The sequence below is a fragment of the Chelonoidis abingdonii genome, chromosome 3 (assembly GCF_003597395.2).
Source record: "Chelonoidis abingdonii isolate Lonesome George chromosome 3, CheloAbing_2.0, whole genome shotgun sequence".
NCBI lineage: Eukaryota > Metazoa > Chordata > Testudines > Testudinidae > Chelonoidis > Chelonoidis abingdonii.
In genome coordinates this window covers 67,292,682-67,316,596 of record NC_133771.1, presented here as the reverse complement: position 1 = coordinate 67,316,596, position 23,915 = coordinate 67,292,682, and the positions used below count along the sequence as shown (strand labels likewise).

Sequence of the window (23,915 nt, the reverse complement as noted above, 5' to 3'; positions counted from 1 at the left end):
TCCAATCCACTTCCCTAACTAATTTCCTTAACTCTTTAAAATTAGCCCTCGAGAAGTCGAAAACCCTAATCCCAGATCTACGTTTGTTTATCCTTCCATCTAATTTGAATTGAATCAGCTCATGATCACTCGAACCAAGGTTGTCCCCTACCATCATTTCTTCTACGAGGTCCTCACTGCTCACCAAACATGTGGACAAGAATGATCCGTGGACATAGCGTACTTGGACTTTCAGAAAGCCTTTGACAAGAGGAACAAAGGAGAGCAGCAGAATACAGACCCTAGACTTCAGAAAAGCAGAGTTTGACTCCCTCAGGGAACTGATGGGAAGGATCTCCTAGGAGGCTAAAATGAGGGGGAAAGGAGTCCAGGAGAGCTGACTATATTTTAAAGAAGTGTTACTGAGGGTGCAGGAACAAACCATCTCGATGTGCAGAAAGAATAGCAAATATGTCAGGCGACCAGCTTGGCTTAACAGAGAAATCTTCGGTGAGCTTATACACAAAAAGAAAGCTTACAAGAAGTGGAAACTTGAACAGATGACTAGGGAAGAGTATAAAAATATTTCTTGAGCATACAGGATGTAATCAGGAAGGCCAAAGCACAACTGGAGTTGCAGCTAGCAAGGGATGTGAAGGGTAACAAGAAGGGTTTCTACAGGTATGTCAGCAACAAGAAGAACATCATGGAAAGTGTAAGACCCTTACTGAATGGGGGAGGCAACCTAGTGACAGATTATGTGGAAAAAGGTGAAGTACTCAATGCTTTTTTTTGCTTTGGTCTTCACAGACAAGGTCAGCTCCCAGACTGCTGTACTTGGCAGCACAGTATGGGGAGGAGGTGAGCAGCAGAAAAAACAGGTTGAGGACTATTTAGGAAATCTGGGCATGCACAAGTTCATGAGGCCGGATGCAGTGCATCCGAGGGTTCTGTGGGAATTGGCTGATGTGATTGCAGAGCCATTGCCCATTATCTTTGAAAACTCATGGCAATCAGGGGAGGTCCTGGGCGATTAGAAAAAGGCAAATATAATACCCATCTTTAAAAAAAGGGAAGAAAGAGAATCCAGGGAACTGCAGACTGGTCAGCCTCACCTCAGTCCCTGGAAAAATCATGGAGCCAGGTCCACAAGGAATCCATTTTGAAGCACTTGGAGGAGAGAAGGGTGATCAGGAACTGTCAACATGAATTCAACAAGGGCAAGTCATGCCTGACCAACCTGATTGCCTTCTATCATGAGATAACTGACTCTGTGCATATGGAGAAAGCAGTGGACGTGCTATACCTTGACTTTAGCAAAGCTTTTGATATGGTCTCCCACAGTATTCTTGCCCTCAAGTTAAAGAAGAATGTATTGGATGAATGAACTATAAGGTGGCTAGAAAGCTGGTTAGCTCAACGGGTTGTGATCAACAGCTCGATGTCTAGTTGGCAGCCAGTATGAAGTGGAGTGCCTCGGGGCCAATTTTGTTCAACATCTTAATTAATTATCTGGATGATGGGATGGATTGCACTCTCAGCAAGTTCGCAGATGACACTAAACTGGGAGGGAAAGTAGGGTCCAGAGTGACCTAGAGAAATTGGAGGATTGGGACAAAATAAATCTGATGAGGTTCAACAAGGACAAGTGCAGAGTCTTGCACTTAGGATGGAAGAATCTCATGCACTGCTATAGGCTGCGGACCAACTGGCTAAGCAGCAGTTCTGCAGAAAAGGACTTGGGAATTACAGTGAACAGTAAGCTGGATATGAGTCAACAGTGTGCTCTTGTTGCCAAGAAGACTAACGGCATATTGGGCTGCATTAGTAGGAGCATTGCCAGCAGATTGAGGTAAGTGATTATTCCCCTCTATTCAGCACTGGCGAGGCCACATCTAGAGTATTGGGTCCAGCTTTGGCCCCCCTACTACAGAAAGGATGTGAACAAATTCGAGAGAGTCCAGTGGAGGGCAACGAAAATTATTAGGGTCTGGGGCAAACGACTTATGAGGAGAGGCTCAGGGAACTGGGCTTACTTAGTCTGCAGAAGAGAAGAGTGACAGGGTGTTACCGGAAGATTTGAACCTCACTATCTTGTTAATTTGCCTATTCTGATATTAAAAGTTGTTGTCCACTCTACCGATTTTCCAGAGAAAAGCCGTTAACCATGGCCAGCTAACTTCCTCCCTGAAGGATACGGATACAGCCCTCCAATCAAGAATAGGCAGCAGGCAGTAAATTCCTCAAGAACAAAAATGAAATTTATTTAGAAGTGAAGGATTACAATAAAAAAGGAGAGAGAGACATAAAAATAAAATAAACAGTAAAGGTTACAGATAGAGTGTAAAGGAAGTGGTGCGATAAATAAAAACATAACACAGAAATAACAATTCCACTTAACTCTATAACATATAATAATCTAAGAATATAATCACTTACTTAATACTCTATAACAATCAAGCATATAACATAAACATGTAACAATACATCGATTAAGTCTAACATCCAGTAAGCGCTGGTCTTACGGTTACTGAATGCGTAGGGGGAATCTCACTCAAACCATAGGCATCCAGCTTTATTTACATTTGAAACCCATACGCCCCAGGATGTTAAATAGAAAAATTTAAGACTTACAGAAGCTTTTATAAAATCCTTCTGACTCGTCACCGGAACGGTCCTTCTGCTATGTCAGTTTTAGTAAGCGACGTTTGGGAGCATTGTCTGATGGGTTATGGGCTGCTGGGTTGTCCGCTGCTGCTTCCTCCTCAGGTAAGAGAGAGAGAAGCCTGTTGGTTGTTGCTGCTGGCCGGGTGCCAGAAACGGTCGTTGCCAAGGCAACCCTGGAACCCTAGGTGGGCTGCTGCTGTTGCTGTAACAGCCACTGGTTTTCAAGCGGCTCTTCCTTTGCTGGGTTTCAATATAGCTTCTCAGGTGGCTTCTCTTGCACAGGTATCTTCTGATAGGTGTCTAGCAGCGTTCCACTCTCTTGCTGGTCCCTATCCCTACAAAGTTTTAGCCTGCTGGCTGCCACCTTTATATGCAATTCCAGCTCATTAGCTATTAATTTATTATTGTATTTCAGCCAATCATCTTTCAGGGATTTGCATATGTTAATTAATGTCCTGTGTACCGACATGTGATACTCAAGCTCAGCCAATCAGCTTCCAGAGATTAGCACATGCTAATTACCAATTAATCCGCAAAAATGCATTTGTAGACTGCAATGACATCTGCTGGAGAATTTAAAAACAGCAGACTTCAAAGTCTCATTGACTGTACACTAGCTTCATCATGGACATGCCAAAAGTGGCTAATTTTACTGCACCTGTGAGAGGTGGTGGGTTTTATATTTCACCCAAAAAGGAAATCAGGTGCATTTATCTCTATATTTCTGTGATAGTAGTTCTAAGAACATACTTAAAACCCGTATAAGCACATGAGGACATAACCCTCTCCACTTAAAACACTATTTCAGTCATTTAAGAAATCTGTAGAAGTGGATAACTCTGAAAATTCCCTGTAATCAAGGGTGAGAGAAGAAAAACTGGTTTCCTGTAAACCAAAGCAGCTCAGTCAGTTCTAACCACATGACAGACTTGCACAACTTCTTGTGGTCTCCCCTGGAACCATTTCCTCCTGCTGCAGATGAAAAATGGCCTTCTGTTATGTTTGCAAAGTTTTGTGGTTACTGTCCAAAGAGGAGGAGGAACAGAGTAAGTGCAGTGATGTAATTTGCACAAAACCCACAGCCTTTTTGTGTAAAACATTAAAGCAATTTTTTCTTAAAAATAAAAAACCCCAAAATATAGTTTCTGAAAAGTAGAACGAATCCACTGTTAGATCCAGTTTTAAAATACATGAGCCAGATTTGTCCCTGGTGAAACTCCTTAGCCTTCAATGGAGGTACACCAAGGATGATTTTATCTCAATAATTGTTGCTAACTTGGAAAGATTAAGGAAATTTTCTTCTATTGAGACTGGCAATGCATGGTTGGAAAACACATCAGTAATATAGTATCCAATCGAGCATGTAGTCAAGGTTCTTTCAAGCATTTCCATTTTAAACTGCTCAGGTAAAATTTTTAGAAACGAGTGCTTAAGAATAGTGCTTTCTCCATATTTAGACACCTCAACAAGTAGTCTGAGAAGTCCAGAGACCCCAGCAGCTCCCATTGATTTCAAGCTATAGCTATAGCCCAGGTAAGCTGTACCAGTCAAATCACAGCCTGTAGCGCTTTTGCCTGTCTACATTAGGGCTTTCACTTGGTACAGTTCGACTGTTGGCTGGCCAGAGATAGCTGAAATCTCTAATGTACACAAGGCCTCAGATGAAAACTTAATTGACTTACAACTTACATAAGTCATTTTCGTTACTGGAAAAATGTTTTCGTTAGTGCCTGTTTAGAGATGTTTATCCAAAGTTATTACAAAAACTAAAATTTTGCAGCCAAAGAGTCCATATTTTAGATGACTCCTGATCTTTTACACAAGAAAAGACTTGAAGCTTCTAAGAGAGAGTGTTTTGTTTGAATAATGCTTATGGAAAATGCATAGTCCAAAGTAGCATTAATTAGTCCTATATCATGGGTTTTATAAACAAATACATTCTGAGCCAATAGAATGTCACTAAATATAATCAAACTCTGTTATCATTAGGTCAGGTTTTTTATTATTAAATCAATTTTCAAAGTATCAAAATTCAGCTACTTAAAATCGTACAAGGTTGCAATATTACATGAATTATTTGTTTCTTTTAAAGTTTGTACGATTATTCAGCTTTTAGCAAAATTATAAAGCAAATGTAGTGCATGATTTTTGACAATTTGTGAGTAGCTAATATTATGGTGCAATGAAATTGTCAGTTTTTAAAATGTTCACATTCCAGGTATTTACATTTGGACAAATGGATTAGTTGTCCTTGTAAGAGCATGATGCAATGCACAATTTAAGAATTTTTCTAACATTTTGTTATTTGCTAATAAAAGTGCCTTACACTAAACATAACAGTGATAATTAATTACCAGAATATCTCTTTTTGAGGTGTGTATCAGTTTGCACAAGGAATATCATGGCCTCAGCACATTTTTAATAAATGCATTTTTTGCTTTTGTTCACTTAGGAGCGTTCCTCATTAACAACTGAGAAAGAAAGGTTTGCCCATAAACATGATGAAATGAAAAATCTGGAAGATATTGTTAGAGCTATAAAACCAACTGTACTTATAGGTAATTATTTATTCAAATGATATTTTTAAGGCATGAGACTGTTTTATTGTTTGTATACACTATGAATATCGTATAAAGTGACGATTATGAGCTCTTCTGAACAGGTAATTCTTAAGTATATGGAATGTACCTAGCACATTGTGGATGCTACTGCAAATAAACATTAAATAAGAAGAAGAATGTGGCAAACATATAACAGTGCTTTCATTCTAAAGCCTACATATTAGTGGTGGAATTATCCATGTTTTCTTGAACTTCTGTTGAGGAAGCACATCTTCTTCCCAATATTAGTTCTGAATTTATGTACTGTACTGTACTATACTATAGCATAAATAACCTCAGAAGTTAGAATGAGGAAAGTGGAGCATACATACATGTATGACTGTACAGTCACCTGCATTCTCCATCTGATTACATAGATTTCTGGTCTCACATTTGGGTTCTGATCCTGCAGCCTTTGTTTAGGCAAGACTGTCATTGACTTTAAAAGAACTGCAGGATATTGATCTCAGTGAAGTAACCAGCTGAAAGGATGTTTCAGTTCTCTATGCAGCAGAGTTAAAACAGTTTTCTACTACCTGTTTCAGGAATGAAAAGGCAAAATATTCTTGAATTTTTGCAGTATAAGTAACTTTTTAAAAATCTATCTCGTCACTAAAACTGTTAATCGGTGTTAGAAAGTGTGAAGATATCTTACTCTGTGCCACTTCCACAACATTAAAAAAAAAATTGAATTTAGAATACCAATTAGATTACTGCCCCAACCTGTATCTTGTAAGCCTTCAACAAAGAGGTCTGAATTTTTGAAAACATTTTCACTGTTTCACTTAGTGATTAATCTAATAAGCGGGACTCGACTTGGTTTTCTGAAATATTTCCTTTTTTTCCACTGATATAGTCAAATGCTGCATAACCATTTCAAAATACTATTCCAATTAAAGCTGTGCAAATAACTGATTTGTTTGTTTGCTGACAATTATGAAAATTTGAAAAAAAATTGGGGTTGAACCAAAATAGAAAGTTTTCAAAAATTTTGGCAAATTAAAAAAAAAAGGACCAAATGAAATATTTAGTTTCAACTAAATCAAAAAGTCTCATTTCAATATTGACTACTTTAAATATTTCCAATTATTTTTTAATAAAATCAAAGGAGATTTTGAAATAGTCATTCCAAACCAAAAAATTAAATTTTTCAATTTGGAAATGTTTTTTGATTTTTTTTTAAGGGGTATTTTTTTTACCATAATAATTTCGTGAAACTGACATGAATTCACAATTTCAGTGTTGTCAGATCTCCATTTTTCTCCAAAAAAGTTCTATGTGAAAAATTTTACCCAGCTCTAATCCCAATCTGTAAAATAAGATTTGTGAATTCACCCTTATTTTTCTTCAGACCAACAAAGCAATTGACATGCAAAAGAGATACACTATATCAACATCCAAGATCGAAACCCAAAATCACATAGTAGACAAAAAGTGTTTAGAGAAAACAAGGCTACAAAAACCAGTTAAATTGAAGATTAGAGGAAAAGATCCATGATATGCATCCAGCTAAAAGTATCTGTATGTGTTAAATACTAACACAACATGCAGTAAGTATCAGTATATCACTACAATATATATCCCATTTACCATCTGTTCTCTTCTTTACACACACCCAATCTCTCTGAAAGAGCCAGACAACAGCACCCTCATTCTATGCTATCTAACAAGAAGGGGAAGCATTTGGACCTTTTGGGGCATAAGGTCTTTTCACCATCTAGTCTCCAATTCAGGATTTCATACTATCAGGGATTACTAGCCAAACACGACTTCCTAAATTACAGAAAATACGAGGAATTTACTGATAGCCTCTCACAGCGGGACTGGACTTATTTTCAGGTGCTCATTGAGGAAGGGAAGCTGGTAGCCAGAACAGAACTCTAATTGGCAGTGGACAGAGCAGATACCTCCTCGAGAGCCATGGCTATGGCTATAGTTATGCATAGGGAATCTTGGCTCCATGCCTCCAGTTTCCCTAGGGAAGCGCAAAACACTACTGAAGATCTCCCCTTCAAAAGACTGATGATACACTATGTACCCTCAAGGACTCCAGAGCCACCTTTCACTCACAGGATAGCTACACTCATGCCCTGAAGTGTAAATTCAACTGCCCACCATCTACCCAATGCTACAGGTTCCTCCAATTCTACCCTCAGCGACCTTATGAGCCACCGAGGAAGTGAAAGAAATCCCAAAGATACTGCCTTGCTGGTCCTCCTTCACAGGCTTTCACCACAGAGCTACAACTGCCGAGAGATATTTCTAAGACTGCCTCAAGAGACACCAACCATCTTGCATACCACCTCACAACCCGCTACCTCTTTTGGGGGTCATTTAGCACTCTTCCCCCAAACTCGGAGTTCAAAAAACAATGGCCAAATGGGTGCTGAACATCATCCGTCATGGCTGTACAATTTAATTCATCACACTACTTCCTCCAAAAAAAAATCCTCCCTTTCCCATCTCAGGGACCACTCTCATGATAGTGTTTTCACCGAAGAGGTGAATTCCTTACTATAACAGGGCACGGTAGAATGTGTTCCCTGGAATACCAAGGAACATGGTTCTATTTGACTTACTTCCTGATGCCAAGAAGAAAGGTGAGTGGAGACCAGTTCTCAATCTCTGTCATCTCAGTCGCTTCATCCACAAACTCAAGTTTCATGTGGTCATGTTGGCAGCTATTATCCCATCTCTAGAAGAAGGCATGTGGTTCACAGCTCTTGATATGCAGGATGCTTATTTTTACATTGATATCCATTTGGCCCACAGACACTTCCTAAGATTCATAATTGGCACCCACCATTTCCAGTATAGGGTTCCCCTTTCAGAACAGCCACCACTCCCATAGTCTTCACCAAAGTTTTCTCTGTCGTATCAGCCGTTAGGGGCCATCATGTTTCTATATCTCTACAACTGGATTCTAGCTGCACGGTCCAGGTACAAAGCCCAAATGTTAACCTCCATGTTACTCAGCCTTCTTTTGTCCATGGGAGTCAGCATCAATGTCGAGAAATCAATCCTAGACTCCACACAATACCTGGACTTCATAGGGGTCACAATCAATTTGATCACAGCATGGGCCTACCTGCTGATGGACAGATTCTAAGGAATGAGAGAGAGCATCACACGCATCATCAACAATCCTTATGTTCTAACTAGTACTTGTCCGTCCTCCTTGGCCACGTAGCTTCATGTACATACATGACTGCCTTTGCTGCCTCCAAACTTGGGCCCAGTAAGTTTACTCACCAAAACATCACACTATGGACAGTCCCCACCAGGGTGCTGTCTTTCCATCAATGGTGCACAGACCCAACCCATGTATGCATAGGAGTTCCCTTCCTGCCCTCCTCACCGGACAAGATTATCATTACCGACACATCTCTCAGAGACTGGGGAGTACACATGGACAATCACATGACACAAGGAACATGGTATCCCTGAGAATCCAGGATGCACATCAATATCCTGGAACTATGAGCTGTAAGAAAGGCATACCAGTCCTTTCTCCCATTCATCTGTTCCTATCATGTTAGACAACACTACTGCTGCTTTCTACATCAACGAACAGGGAAGAATGATATTGACAGCTTTACGTGCAGAAGCGGTCAATCTCTGGAATCAGTGCATCAATCACCAGATCCTCTTGTCCACAGCCTATCATCCAGGAACATAGAATGTGCTTGCGGGCTCACTCAGCTGACATTTTGAGATCAACCACAAATGGAACTTCATGATGCAGTAGTACATGACATCTTTACACAATGGAGGATTCCGACCAGAGAACTATTTGCTTCACATTTAAGAACATAAGAATGGCCCTGCTGAGTCAGACCAAAGGTCCATCTAGCCCAGTATCCTGTCTTCCAACAGTGCCAGGTGCCCCAGAAGGAATGAACAGAACAGGTAATCATCAAGTGATCCATCCCCTGTCGCTCATTCCTAGCTTCTGGCAAACACAGGCTAGGGACACCATCCCTGCCCATCCTGGCTAATAGTCATTGATGGACCAATCCATGAATTTATCTAGTTCCTTTTTAACCCCAGTTATGGTCTTGGCCTTCACTTCCACTTCCCACATTCCTTCTCCTCTGCTATGGATCTATCTGATTCATGGTGGAGAAGGAACTGGAAATGCGATCTGTCTGCCCTGCCTTTTATCACCTCAGATGGAAGCACGAGGTGAGCCAGGGCATATGCATGCACCAGCAGATGCTACTTTCAAATTCTCTAACTCCAGGCATATGGTGTGCCTGCGTAAGCCCTCCCGTAGAATACAGATAGGGACCACACATCTCGAAGAGTCTTCACTTACAAGTAAGTAAGCTCCTATTCAGAAACCTCCCAGTTTATTGCACATGGCAGTAGGACATAGAGTACATCCTGTTCTCTCTTCATTGAAATAATATGCATGTCAAACAATATATGCCAGCTCTGTTCTGTTCTGTGTAAAAGTGAAGAGAGAAATTCACAAAGTTGGATTATGGCTTGTAGCTGGATTCTGCCTTGCACTGAGGATGATGATATATGAGTCTTACTGCTGCAGATGGAGCTGCAGGGGCCAAAGTGCCTCAGGGCCAGTTAGACAGGCAGTACTGCCAAGGTCTCAATGTGTGGATGAGATGATGGTGTTAGGAAGAGGGATTTAGGTTTATTAGAAACTGGGGAACCTTTTTGGAAAGGAGGAGCCTGCACAGGAAGGATGGACCCCACCTAGACAATAATGGAACCAGATTGATGGTATGTAAAATTAAAAAGGTTATAGAGGAATTTTTAAACTAATGGCTGAGGGAAAGCTGAGAGGTGTGGAGGAACACATGGTTCAAACAGACACATCCTTTACAGAAAAAATTATTAAAGGGGATACTCTATATCCTAGTAAAGGGGAGAGGATAGAAGTTGATAAAGTACAGGTAGGAACTGAAGAGAAACAGACAAAAGAGTCCCATTCAGTTACATCACATGAAGGCAGACAACTAAACATTGACAAATTTTGTAAGTGCTTGTATACAAATGCTAAAAGTCTATATACTAAGATGGGTGAACTTGATTGCCTGGTATTAAATGATATTGATATAATTGGTATCAAGAAACTTGGTGGAATGATGATAATAAATGGGACATGGCAATACCAGGGTACAAAATACATACAAATGACAGAGTAGGTCATGCTGCTAGGGTAGTGGCACTATATTTGAAAGACAGCATAGACTCAAATACTGTAAAAGTCTTAAATGAATCAAATTGTATTACAGAATCTCTGTGAATAGAAATTCCATGCATGTATAATAAGAATAGCAGTAGAAATATAGTATCATCCACCTGGTCAGGATAGCAACAGAGATTGTAAAATGCTCAGGGAGATTAGAGCAGCTATAAAAACAGAAAACCAATCATCATGGGAGATTTCAACTGTCCCCATGTTGACTGGTTACATATCACCTCTGGACCAGTGCGGAGAGAAACTTTCTAGACACCATTAATAACTGCTTCTTGGAGAAGCTAGTCCTCTAACCCACAACAGGAGAGGCAATTCTTGATTTACTCCTAATTCTTGATTTAGTCCTAAGCACAGAATATAGTCCAAGAGGTGAATATAGCTGAACCGTTCAATAATAGCAACCATAATGTAATTAAATTTAACATCCTTCTAAGGGGGAAGATATCAAAGAAGCCCGCCACAGTAGCATTTAATTTCAAAAAGGGGAACTACATAAAAATGAAGAAGCTAGTCAAATGGAAATTAAAAGGAATAGTCAAAGGAGTGAATGAGTGAAATGCCTGCAGTTTGCATGGAAACTATTTAAAAATACCGTAATAGAAGCTCAAATTAAATATATACCCCAAATAATAAAAAAAAAAGCAAGAGGGCCAAAAAAATGCCTCCATGGCTAAACAAAAGAGTAAAAGAGGCAGTTAGAGATAAGAAATCATCTTTTAAAAGTTTGTAAGCCAAATACTACTGAGGAAAATAGAAAGAAGCATAAATTCTGGCAAGTCAAGTATAATAGTACAATTAGGCAGACTAAAAAAGAATTTGAAGAGCAACCAGCAATAGACACAAAAACTAACAGGAAAAAAAATTAAGTACATTTGAAGCAGGAAACCTACCTGTCAATGGGGCCACAGGACACTCAAATTGCTAAAGCAGCACTCAAGGAATACAAGGCCATCACAGAGAAGCTAAATGAATTCTTTGAATAAGTTCACTGCAGAAGCTGTGAGGGACATTCTCACAAGTAACCCATTCTTTTTCGGTGATAAGTCTGAGGAACTGTCCCAGACTAAGGTGTCAGTAGAGAAGGTTTTGGAATAAATGGATAAATTAAACAGTAATAAGTCACAAGGACCAGATGGTATTCACCCAAAAGTACTGAAGAAGCTGGACTACTCACTATGCTATGTAATCTATTGCTGAAATCCGCCTCTGTACTAGATGACAGGAGGATAGCTAATGTAACACAAATTTAAAAAAAAAAGACTCCAGAGGCAATCGTGGCTATTACACGCTGGTATGCCTAACTTCAGTACCAGGCAAATTGGTTGAAACTACAGTAAAGAACAGAATTATCAGACACATAGATGAACAGAATATCTTGTGGAAGAGTCACCCTGGCTTTTGTAAAGGGAAATCATGCCTTACCAATCTGTTAGACTTCTTTGAGGGTGTCAACAGACATGGACAAGGGTGATCCAATGGATATAGTGTACTTGGACTTTCAGGAAGCCTTTGAAAAAGTAAAGTCCCTCACCAAAGGATCTTAAACAAAAGAAGCAAGCATCAGATTAAGAGGCAAGGTCCTCTCATGGATAAGTAACTGGTTAAAAGACAGGAAACAAAGGGTATATCTACACTACCCGCTGGATCAGCGGGCAGCGATCAATCCAGCCGTAATAAATCGACTTCCAAGCACTCTCCTGTCAACTCTTGTACTCCACCGCCGCGAGAGGCGCAGGCAGAGTCGACTCACCGCACTGAAGACACCATGGTAAGTTGATCTAAGTACATCAGCTTCAGCGACATTATTCACGTAGCTGATATTGCATAACTTAGATCGACACCCCTTCCCCCCCGCCCCCCGAGTGTAGACCAGGCCAAAGGGTAGGAGAAAACAATCATTTTTCACAGTGGAGAGAGGTAAATAGCAAGGTTCGTCCAAGGATCTGTACTCTGACCTGTGCTGTTCAACTTATTCATAAATGATCTGGAAAAAGGGGTGAAACAAAGGGGCAAAGTTACAAAATTACTCAAGATAGTTAAGTCCAAAGCAGATTGCGAAGAGTTACAAAAATTAAATGTTGATAAATGCAAATTTACACACAAAATGATGATGTCTAAATTAGCTGTTACCATTCAAGAAAAAGATCTTGGAGTCATCGTGGATAATTATCTGATGATTTCTGCTCCATGTGCAGCAGCAGTGAAAAAAGCTAACAATGTTAGGAATCATTAGGAAAGGGATAGATAAAAAGACAGAAAATATCATAATGTCACCATATAAATTCATGGTATGCTTATGCCTTGAATGCTGCATGCAGTTCTGGTCACCCTATCTCAAAAAAGACATATTAGAATTGGAAAACGTTCAGAGAAGGGCAAAAAATGATTAAGGGTATGGAACAGCTTCCATATGAGGAGAGATTAAAAAGATGGGGACTTTTCATCTTAGAAAAGAGATGACTAAGGGGGGATATGATAGAGGTCTATAAAATCACGAATGCTATAGAAGAAAAAGAATAGGAGAGTGTTATTTACCGTTCACATAACACAAGAATCAGGGGTCACCCATCAAAATTGATAAGTAGTGTGTTTAAAACAAACATAAGGAAATACTTCTGCACACAATACACAGTCTACTTGTGAAACTCGTTACTGGGAGATGTTGTGAAAGCCGAAAGTATAACTAGGTTCAAAAAAGAATTAGGTAAGTTCATGGAGGAGAGTCTATTAATGACTATGGTCAAGGATGCAACCCTATGCTCTGTGTCCCTAAACCTCTGACTCCCAGAGTGGGAGTGGAAAACAGGGGATGGATCATTTGATAATTACCCTGTTCTGTTCATTCCCTCTGAAGTGTCTGGCACCAGCCACCATCAGAAGACAGAATACTGGGTTAGGTGTACCATTGGTCTGACCCAGTATGGCCTGTTCCTATGTTGTTGAGCTCCTGGAGCTCCCTGGCATGCAAAGAAAATGTAGCCCTTGCATTTTCCTCAACGGTTGTCTGAAGTAGTCTTGTTGCTGTGGAGGGCCAGAGCATGGCCTTTCCCTAACCCCAGCTGTCCAATTGGGTTGGTTAGTGCCACACAGCCCTTGCACTAAATTATGTAGAAAGTGTGTGTGATTGTGGTTGATTTTTGCTCAAGGTTGCAATGAGGGGGGAGGGGGAGAAACACCCTATCAAAAATATACATGGCACTTCATTGGTTTACTTCATCAAAGTATTAGACAAACATTAGCTAACTAGTATTCTTCGAGTGCTTCTCTAAAGGAGTTCTGCTTCTGGTGTGCAGGCGCCCCATGACCTGGAAATCGGAACATGTTAGCCAGCAGCGTCTGTTGGTCCTACTTGCGCCGTTGATGCCCTTGAGCCCTCCCCCTTGAATGTATAAGGGAGAAAGAACCTACTCGCAGTTCCTTTGAATCATTCCTGGGTGTGAGACGGACCCAGCTGGCAACATCCATCTTTTTTTTTCTAGTTGCATATTTAATTACATTTTAAAAAATACTTTGTTATTTATATTTAATAATTAGGTTTTAGCTTTATTTAGTTTATTTTCTGCCCTTTACGGGGAGTAGGGGGTGGGGTCTAGCATTATTTTGTGACTAAAAGCCCTGGGGTTTCAATTTTGAGAGTAACTCCAGCTACTGAACTGGTAAGTAACAGGTAAGTAACTTTCCTATTGTTAGCAATTGCAGACGTAGAGTCCAGAGGTTATGCACATGTAACAGTTACTCCTTCGTTTTTATCATGGAAGTAGGGAGAAAAATCAACTAAATGTTAATAGAGAAGCTGTAATAAAAGAAAATGTTATTGTATTGTTACTCCTTTTCAAAATGACATTCATGAATACCTTGAACAAACTGCATTCCCTACATTTTCTGTCATGTGTTTCTTTTCTTTGATTTAGGAGTTGCAGCCATTGGTGGTGCATTTACAAAACATATTCTCAAGGATATGGCTTCCTTTAACAAGCAGCCTATCATTTTTGCCCTAAGTAACCCAACCAGCAAAGCGGAGTGCTCTGCAGAGCAGTGCTACCAGATGACTGAGGTAATGGAAAGTTAATGTATATAGTCACTAAATGTAGTGTTAGATAAAGAAAAACAAACAGCTATCAACAATTGCTTTGTTACGTTTTAAAATCTTATTTGTTTTAGGTGAATTTAGAAGCTCTAGATTAGAAATGCCTACTAGTTAATTCTCTATGTGGAGACCAGTTAAATGTGTAACACCACAAATCTGATAATTCCACTGAAGCAAAACAAAACTAACACCAGACAAACAAAATGATCTCTGAATAGCTTGATTTTAATTTGCATTTCAGAAATACTAGGCAGAAAAATATTTCACCAATTTTTATTATTAATACATTTAATGAGGCTATGAAACAGCCATATTTTTATTCTAAATTAAACAGCAAAAATGAGAGGAGCCTTATTGAAGTATTTTAGTGCTTTTAGCTAACTGTTCCTGTGTACTGCAGTTAGTGACAGAGAACATCCACTCTATATTCCATCTGCAAGAATCTCCCCACCAAGTTAGGATAGAGCAGCATTTAGTAGGCTGGCAATGCATTATAGACAGCCTTTAGATGCTTGTCTAATACTCTCAGTCCTTCGTTACTATACTTAACATATCAGTAATTGTCAATTATGAGACTGTTAGTAATATATGTTATGTTTGATTTAGTTTCACCTTCTGTGTGTCATTTAAATGCACAGTGACCTGTTTTTCCTTAAAGATATGTTTTGTATTTATAAATATTCAGTAAGATAGATATGCCTTATTGCTGGAAGCAAAATATTAGAAATCATTCTGTATTGAGAATGGGGCCCCAACATCATTGACCTCTGTTACTCAGATTTCTGGTAACTAAAGACTCAGGTGAAAAGTACAGAGAACTGGTTATTTGTGAATAAAATTAAGAACAAAGAACTACAGTTTGTTTTTTGTTCATTTTTTTAAAGTCTAATGGTTCTGGAGTGAGCGTTAATAACCACAGCAGCAGTGTGAGCAACTGATGTGTCTGCCTTTTGTACTGGAGCATAGGTTCTGTATTGGATTTGTCCTCTTGTATAAGGAAGCCTTTTAAATACTGTCATACAAACAAAAACGTAGCATGTCCCATTCCTCTACTGAAAAGTACATACGACAGTGCAATACAAGAGTCAAACAGGAATGCATACAGTATGAACGGTTGATTATAATGGGCAGCTATATCTGGTAACCAGAGCTAAAGATATACTGGCATATCTCTCACCAAAACATATAGTAAACAGTCCGTGATACTTTATGGCACCAAGCAAAACAGAATATCCTGAATAGAAACATTGGTGTGTTTTAAAATACACGTATTCAGCTTCCTAAAATAAACTTTAACATTTTGTGTTACAAGGAGTCTCTCAAAACTATTGAACAGTAAAATTAATCATTTTAGCAATTTTAAAGGGGGCTGGACAAAGGACCTCTTGTAGGGCTGAGTATAAGCATCCTACCCCTAATTGACCTTACTATTTAAAGCTTAAACTACTCTCATCTCACCAAGGCAAGGCTCAGAACCATAGGTAGTTCAAGTAGAGCCTCTGGAACTTCACTTATCTCATTATTGTGAATTTAGATTTTTGTTTCTTACTATAGATCAGGGGTCAACGATCTTTCAGAAGTGGTGTGCCGAGTCTTCATTTATTCACTCTAATTTAAGGTTTTGCGTGCCAGTAATATATTTTAACCTTTTTAGAAGGTCTCTTTCTACAAGTCTATAATATTTAACTAAGCTATAGTTGTATGTAAAGTAAATAAGGTTTTTAAAAAATGTTTAAGAAGCTTCATTTAAAATCAAATTAAAATACAGACCCCCCGGACTGGTGGCCAGGATTCAGGCAGTGTGTCAGTGAAAATCAGCTTGCCTTTTGCTCTGCTATAGATCATCAGCTACATGGGGAAAGCACTAATAAGATAGGGCTGAAAATTGCCTCCAAGACAACTCCTAAGACATCCACAAAAGGCAATGGAGATTGGGTATGTCACCAGTGCTCTCAGCCTTTGCTAAGTGTGAATTTCATTCCTTTGCAAACAGTCAGCACAAGGACTATACACTACTTAAATCCTCCTTAAGTCCTATTTTGAGGATTTAATTGATTCATATGTGTTATGCTGGCCCTCTGCACAGTGTGAACTTCAATTTAACAGAAAAGCGAGACACCTAAAGTCACCTCATCTAAAGCTTACATTTGGCAGCATGACACTAATTGAATTTTACAAATGTAGATGTTTCCTCCCATACTTCCTGATAGTTACACATCTGTATTTCCCATGATGATAAAGGAATTGATCATTAACACTGGCTTACACTTTCCCTTATCTTTTCTCTAAATCACATTCATGGCTTCTGAATAAATGTACATAATCTGTTGCTTCCTAATAAGCCAGTATCTTCTCTATAGTATAAATCAGCCACACAGAATACTCTGCAGATACAATGATCAGCGTTCTGTCGGGTCAAATAAATCTAATATCCAGTGAAGAGTGCCAAGAAGATGAGTTAAGATATAAGTGAAAATTTGTAATACGTTAAATATTTAAATCGTTATGTAAAACCTTCATGAGAACAAGTTTCCTCTCAAACTAGTAACACTTCCAAAATATATTTTCTTTTAGGGGCGTGGCATTTTTGCAAGTGGAAGCCCCTTTGACCCTGTGACTCTCCCAGGTGGACGCACTTTCTATCCTGGACAGGGTAACAATGCATATGTGTTTCCTGGAGTTGCCCTTGGTGTTGTTTCATGTGGATTGAGATATATAAGTGAAGACATTTTTCTCACTACTGCTGAGGTGGGTACACTATTCATAATAATTTTTAAAAGCCTTTAAAATCAGTGATTGTGTAATAAACACACAAATATCTAAATGCCATCTTTCAGATCAGAAAACAATATTTCCTTTTAACATTTTAGCTCTTTATTTGTAATGTAGTATAAGTTTTCTACTCCTATAAATACATTTATATATTTTAAGCAGTTATTTTGATAAAGAAGTTAGTATTAGTTGGTTCACATGTCCAGTATGAAATTCACTTCATTGTTTAATATTTCACACTCTGAAATCTGGATACAAGATGGCATTATCTAGCTCAGGGGTTCTCAAACTGGGGGTTGGGACCCCTCAGGGGGTCACAAGGTTATTACATGGGGGGTCGCGAGCTGTCAGCCTCCACCCCAAACCCCGCTTTGCCTCCAGCGTTTATAATGGTGTTTATATATATAAAAGTGTGTTTTTAATTTATAAGGCAGGGATCGCACTCAAAGGCTTGCTATGTGAAAAGGGTCACAATAAAAAAGTTTGAGAACCACTGGTCTAGACCTTTAATCACATTTGAGGAGTGGATCCAAGAGCAAGCTGGAACAAAAGGTTTAATCTCTAAGATGTATACAATTTTGACTGAAAAAGATATTGATAAGTAAACAACCCTGATGAAAAGATGTGAGAGAGGCTTGGAAAAAGAATTTGATCTGAATGAGTGGGTCTCTGTATGGGAAAGGGGCTATACATCCTTAGTTTTGTGTCTGTCATAAAGCAAATTGTTATAAATTACTGTTTAGATGGCATTTGACTCAAGTTAAAAACAGTCCTATTTTTGCTACTAGGGAGGCACTCTGTTGGAGTGGTTGTGAGGAAAGGGGAACATACTTGCAGATGTGGTGATTGTGGAATTAGACAGTTTTGGGAAGAAATTTTTAGCAATTCATCTTTATGCCCAAATAGTGCCTTCCTAGAGATCCCCTGACCTGCTACTTAATGGTCCAATAAAGGATCTACATTTATAACAAAATGACCAATTAATTTTTTATTGTTAGCAGTAAGACTTTGTATTTCACATTATTGGAAAAATATGACTTCTCCTATGGAATTGAGGTATAAATTGTTCTTGCAATAGAAAAGCTTTCAAGCCAAGTACATACTATGATGTTTTGGATTCCGCCCAGACCAGTAAGGGATTCCCTCAAACCAGCTCTGTAGGTTTGGGGGAATTTAGGCACCTTTTGCTACGCGGCTGTGGTTAATTCTCTGTCACCAGTAGCCTGCCCACAAACATAAAGTCTCACCAGCCAAGTAACTCTTTCTAGGGTGACATCAGTCTGCCAGTTACCAGCTCACTTTGGCATATATACTCCATGCAGTTTGCACACCATAGATCTGCTTGGGATAAAAATAAACAAAAAGTTTATATATAAATGTATTTAAAAACTTATTTATAAAAAATAACCCACAGATTCAAAAATGAAATAGTAAGGGGAAACAAACATATACATGTTATACAGAAAATAAACATAAAGATGCCACCTCCGGCTTTACACTTTCATATTAGCTAAAATCCCTTTTCTAATAAGTTATCTATTACTTCAAAGCAATTCTCCAGCATGTCCCCCTAGCTGTCAGAGGTATCCAGCATTCACAGACAGCCTCCTGTCTCAAGGCTGTCCCCTAAGTTCTGATTAGCCTTCAGTTCAAACCCTTTCCATTTTAAAAGAGTTTGTGTTTTTTTCAGTCACTATAGATATTCAAAGTAGGGGAAACTCTCTTCTTTGTTGGGTTCCAAAGATTACATTTTCTTTTCAGTTTCAGCTGTTCCTGTTCGCTTGGATGGTTCCGTACTAGTTTTTTTCTGGGCTGGACAATGGCTAGGTGCTCAAAGCCAGACTTGTCTGGTTGGAGAGGTAGCCTCTTCCTGCCTGATTCCTTTACCACTCTGTTGTGAGGTGATGCTGAAGCTGCACCACAGTAACCATTAATTTTTCTATATATATACACACACATACCTTCATAACCATAATCTGTGTACATATCTCATAATGATTATTAAGTTCAGTGCATTATACAGTTTCATAAGAGATCTTGATATCCTCTTACAGGAAAATAACATAGTATTCAATCAGTTGGTTTAATTGCTTTTATTTTTGAGTTTAACCCTTCTGTTCTCCCCCTGGGATGTCTGGACCCTGATTGTCACATGTACACAAGAGAAGCAACAAAAAGAGGATACATATTTATAAATTTGGTCACCCTTTTTAGCATACTCATGGGAGGAGGGCTCCCCAGCCATCAAGCCAGATTCTTTTAATATTAACCTGATCCTGAATAAGTAATATATGATGTAGTATGTTAAAATTTCATTATAAATTTGCCTTAATAAAAAGCTTTTTAAAAGGAACAAAATTCTCTTAGTACTATATCTACATATGCTTTTTGTGCATGTATACAGTATACTCTGTTTGCTTTGTGTGTTAGTGGGGAAATTTTGCACCACTGCGCATGCGCAGAATTTATGTACCCTGCAGATTTATTTGCTTCCCTGCAGAAAAATGACTTTCTAACAGGGAAGCAAGGGGACGCCACAAGAGTAGTCATGCAACCCTTCCAAGCAGTGTTTTGGGGGCCCAGGGCAGCCAGCAGAGAGCTAAATCACTGTGGGGCAGGAGGTGGGACCCAGCTGGTGGCTCCTACCCTGCGCTGGGCTCAACTGCTAGTCCCAGCTGAGCTGGGGAGGATGGGACTTAGTTTTCCCCTGCACAGCATCCGGGGCCAGGTCAGATCCACTCCCAGATTTCTCTCCCGCCTGCAGGAAGCTCTGCAAAGTCCTCTCCCCTCTCCCCTCTCCCACTTCCTGCACCCATCGCTTCTCAGCTGCAGGGGGAGGGATCCCTATACAGGGAGCTGCTCCCCCATTTGCCCAACCCCCGTGCATCCTGACCCCCTTGTACCTAGACCCTCCCACCGAGCTTCATCCCCCACACTCAAACCCCCCCTGCTAAATACCTCTCCCCCTGCACCTGGATGACTCCGAAAAATCATCCATACCTGGATCCCCACCCCACTGAGCCCCAATCAGCTTCACCTAGATCCCCACCCCCTTGAGCCCCACTTCCCCAGCATCTAGATCCCACAGCTAGTCCTCCCTGCCGAGCTCTATCTCCCCCACAACCCCACCACCTTCACCTGGACCCCTCTGCAGAGTTCCAACACTGTTGCAGCCAGAATGCCTCAACAAGCCCTAGTGCATCCAGATCCATGCAACACCTGGATCCCCCACTGAGACACCCACACCCAGATTGCCCCACACAGAACACTCTCAACCTACACCTGGATCTCCTCACACTAAGCCCCTCCACACTTGGATCCTGCCTTGCTGAGCCTGCCTGGCCATACCTGGTGCACCTGGCACAGATGGGTAAGGACCTGGTACGTTTCTGGGCAGACCTTGTCCTTGTGCTGTGTCAGGGTTGGGTGCAGCCTCACGGTTGAGTCCGTGTCCCAGTGGGAGCTTCACGTTGATCTCCCATATCTGTGCAGCCAGTGGCCTATGCTCCCCAGGGCCATGCTGGAGCCACCACATTTATTTGACCAACAAAATTGGAAGAATTTTAAAACGTGCAGAATTTTATTTTTTTGGTGCAGAATTTTAATTTTTTTGGTGCTGAATGCCCTCAGGAGTATGTGCATCTATATAAATATTATGCTACACAGAGAGACAACCATAGGGAGATACTGATACAACTGTGGACTAAAGGAAACTCTACCAAATATCTTAGCCATATTTGGATGTGTTTATTATTGCTTTCATTAGTGTTTGTAATTCTTCAAGAGTATCTTTATCTTGTTGGAGTCTTTAGCCCAAGGGTTTTTAGCATTTTTGTAATGGAGTCCTCTTGTGAGAAATTGGTGGAAGGGTTTCCTTATCATGTTTTTCCTTGTGCTGTGCTCTGCTAGTTACTAGCATCGTATTTTATTTCCATTTTCTCGCCTGACCTTTTCTGTCTCTGTTCGTTTCTCTATGATTATCTTTTATTTTCTGTTGTATTTTACTTCCTAATTTTTGTTGTTTTTTTGCTGTCTTGGTGGGAACTTTCCCTCTCTGCTCTCCACTCAACAGAAGACTGTATGGTGATTGGGAAGTTTGGGAAGGTCCATCATTGGTGGTTCTAAGAGGTCAATCATACATAACTGAGAGTCAGGGGAGCAAAGGAGAAAAGTTTGGCCTCTGAGCTACCTGCACATGTAAGCTTGCCCTGTGGCCATCTGCATTAGCAGCCACTGTGGGAACAGGACAAAGAGCCTCTCATTGCATTACACATAGTCATATTAGCAAATTTAGAGTAGGAAGGAGCAGGTTGAGCATTATGGAACTTTCTCCACCCTTACTGTTGTCCTCTGTTCCTATTGACTTCTCTGGAGCTTAGGTGGCTCCTTTCTCAGCATTCTGGCTTCTTATGTTCCCTTTCTTAAGCAGCCAAGTCTTTCCAAGCCATTTATGGGGAGCCCGGGCACCCAACTCAGAACTCAGGATTCCACTAGGTAGCAGGGCATGGAAGGGGTTAGGCATTGCAACAACTAAAGTACCTCACTGCTATGACCCCATCACTCCAGTCCCAGAATCTCTCCACTGTTGTCTCTTCACCTTCAAATACATTCTTTCTTAGTCTTCCTATATTGCTGTCCAGCCACTAATGTCTCTATTCTTTCTTGCACGTGAATGTTTATCTCATATATTGTATTTTTCTTAATTAGATTAAAAACTCCGCAGGGTATGGACCCAGTATTTCTACATGTTTGTAAAGTCTGGTGCACATTTATGGCACACATTACATAAATAGACAAACCTTTTGCACCAGAAATCAATTTTCCCAAACAACTAATCATCTATAGAGGCACCAAACAAGACACAAGCAGACAAAATTTGAAGAGACAAGAGACAAAATATAAAAAGATTCAAAAACTAGAGCTCAAATCTCTTAGCATCACAGAAGTAGGTAACACCCAAGGAATGAACCATATACTCAAGTGCATACCAAAGCATTCAGTGAAAAAGACTCCTTCTGTTCACTGCTTCCTGAGGAATTAAATATTTATAGATATAAGGCTAAAGCACAGTTGGTGAAGAGCCAATGAGAGACCAAATATTCTAGACGAAATGGCAAACAGAGAAAATAATTTTCCAAATTCATAGATTCTAAGGCCAGAAGGGACCAGTATGATTATCTAGTCTGACCTCCACTATAACACAAGCCACAGAACTTCCCCAGAACAATTGCTAGAGCATAGCTTTTAGAATAATATCCAATCCTGATTTAAAAATTGTCAGTGATGGGGGAATCCACCACAATCCTTGATAAATTGTTCCAGTGTCTAATGTGTGCACTTATGACTCCTTATTTTTTGCTTTCCATAGAAATAAAAAATGTAAGTGCTTCAGTTTTCTATTAAACTTAGTTTAGGGTTTCAGGCCTCTTAAGATTTCCTTCTCTGTCATCTTCTCCTGCTTAGCTTCAGTGATTGTTTGGAGTTTGTGACTTCACAATATTTTCCATGACAGACTGTATATGTTACACATTCACGCTTTGCTTCATGATCTGTCAGAAAAGAGTATGATTCGTGATTGAGAAAATCTTATTCAAACCAAATATTTTAATTATTGGCAATAGCTAAAATCAAACATTAAAAAAAGAGATTAATTTAAATTTTCATTTTCAATCTGCAGCCATTTTTCTCAGATTGTGGACTCATAAATTAAAATCATATTGAACCTGATCAATACTTGGAAGGGAGACCTCCAAGAAAAAATTAGGTTCTGAAGGAAATGAGACTAGTGATTTAGTAGGTGGCATTCTTTCTTTTGAGACAGTATTCAGCCAATGCCCCAGAATGCAGTTAGGGTTAGAAGGCTGTTTTGCTGTAATCTAGTCTTTCATATTAGATTTCACATTACAACCCTGATCATTGTAAGTTATTAAAGATCCTGTGGAACTTTCAAAAAAATAAGCAGGTGTTATCTCTTATGTACTGGGTAAACTCCAATGTATTATTATTGCGACAAGTATTTACAGGGTTTTACTGTGCTTTCTACTATACTTTACATCAAGTAGAATCTAACAGCATCACAAAAATGTGGAACATGTTCAAATATCCACAGCAGCTGACTGAGTTTCTTTGAGGACACCTAAGACAAGTGGGTAGCATCCAGAAGATTTAAAAACAAGTGAATCCAACAAATATTATGGAAAAGAAGCTACATTTCATCCTGATTTTGAGGCTCAGACACATTCCCAACAGCTCCAGACATTAGAATACCCAGCTCCCAACTCCACTAAGCTTTTCTTCTTCCTCCTGCTGAAGTTACCTTGATGGAGTAAAGGCAGGAAAGTGGGCTCAGACAACTGGGACCCAGGCTATTCAGGCGTAAGATCAGCACCGTGGATTTCTTCTGCAAGATAACTAGAAGCAAATGTAATATGTTGCTCCTTTGGTCTACAGTACTTATTGGCGGGCAGCTGCAAGGTGAATCATCTGGAGTTTCCAACACTAGTTTTGTTAAGCAAGGTATATTCTGGCACCTTTAAAAAGTGCCATCAGCTTGCGCTCCCTCTGAGGGACATTCACAATTTCCGTC

General features: G+C 39.7%; 1 protein-coding gene across 2 annotated transcripts in view; it reads left to right on the top strand.

Moving 5' to 3' along the window:
* ME1 (malic enzyme 1) overlaps positions 1-23,915 on the top strand; it is a 366,579-nt gene that overhangs the window by 330,242 nt on the left and 12,422 nt on the right. For both annotated transcript variants that reach the window (XM_032806059.2, XM_032806060.2), the window contains exons 10-12: positions 5,099-5,204; positions 14,382-14,524; positions 17,132-17,305. In XM_032806059.2, coding sequence (XP_032661950.1) covers positions 5,099-5,204; positions 14,382-14,524; positions 17,132-17,305 — 423 coding nt within the window. The remainder of the gene's footprint in view (positions 1-5,098; positions 5,205-14,381; positions 14,525-17,131; positions 17,306-23,915) is intronic.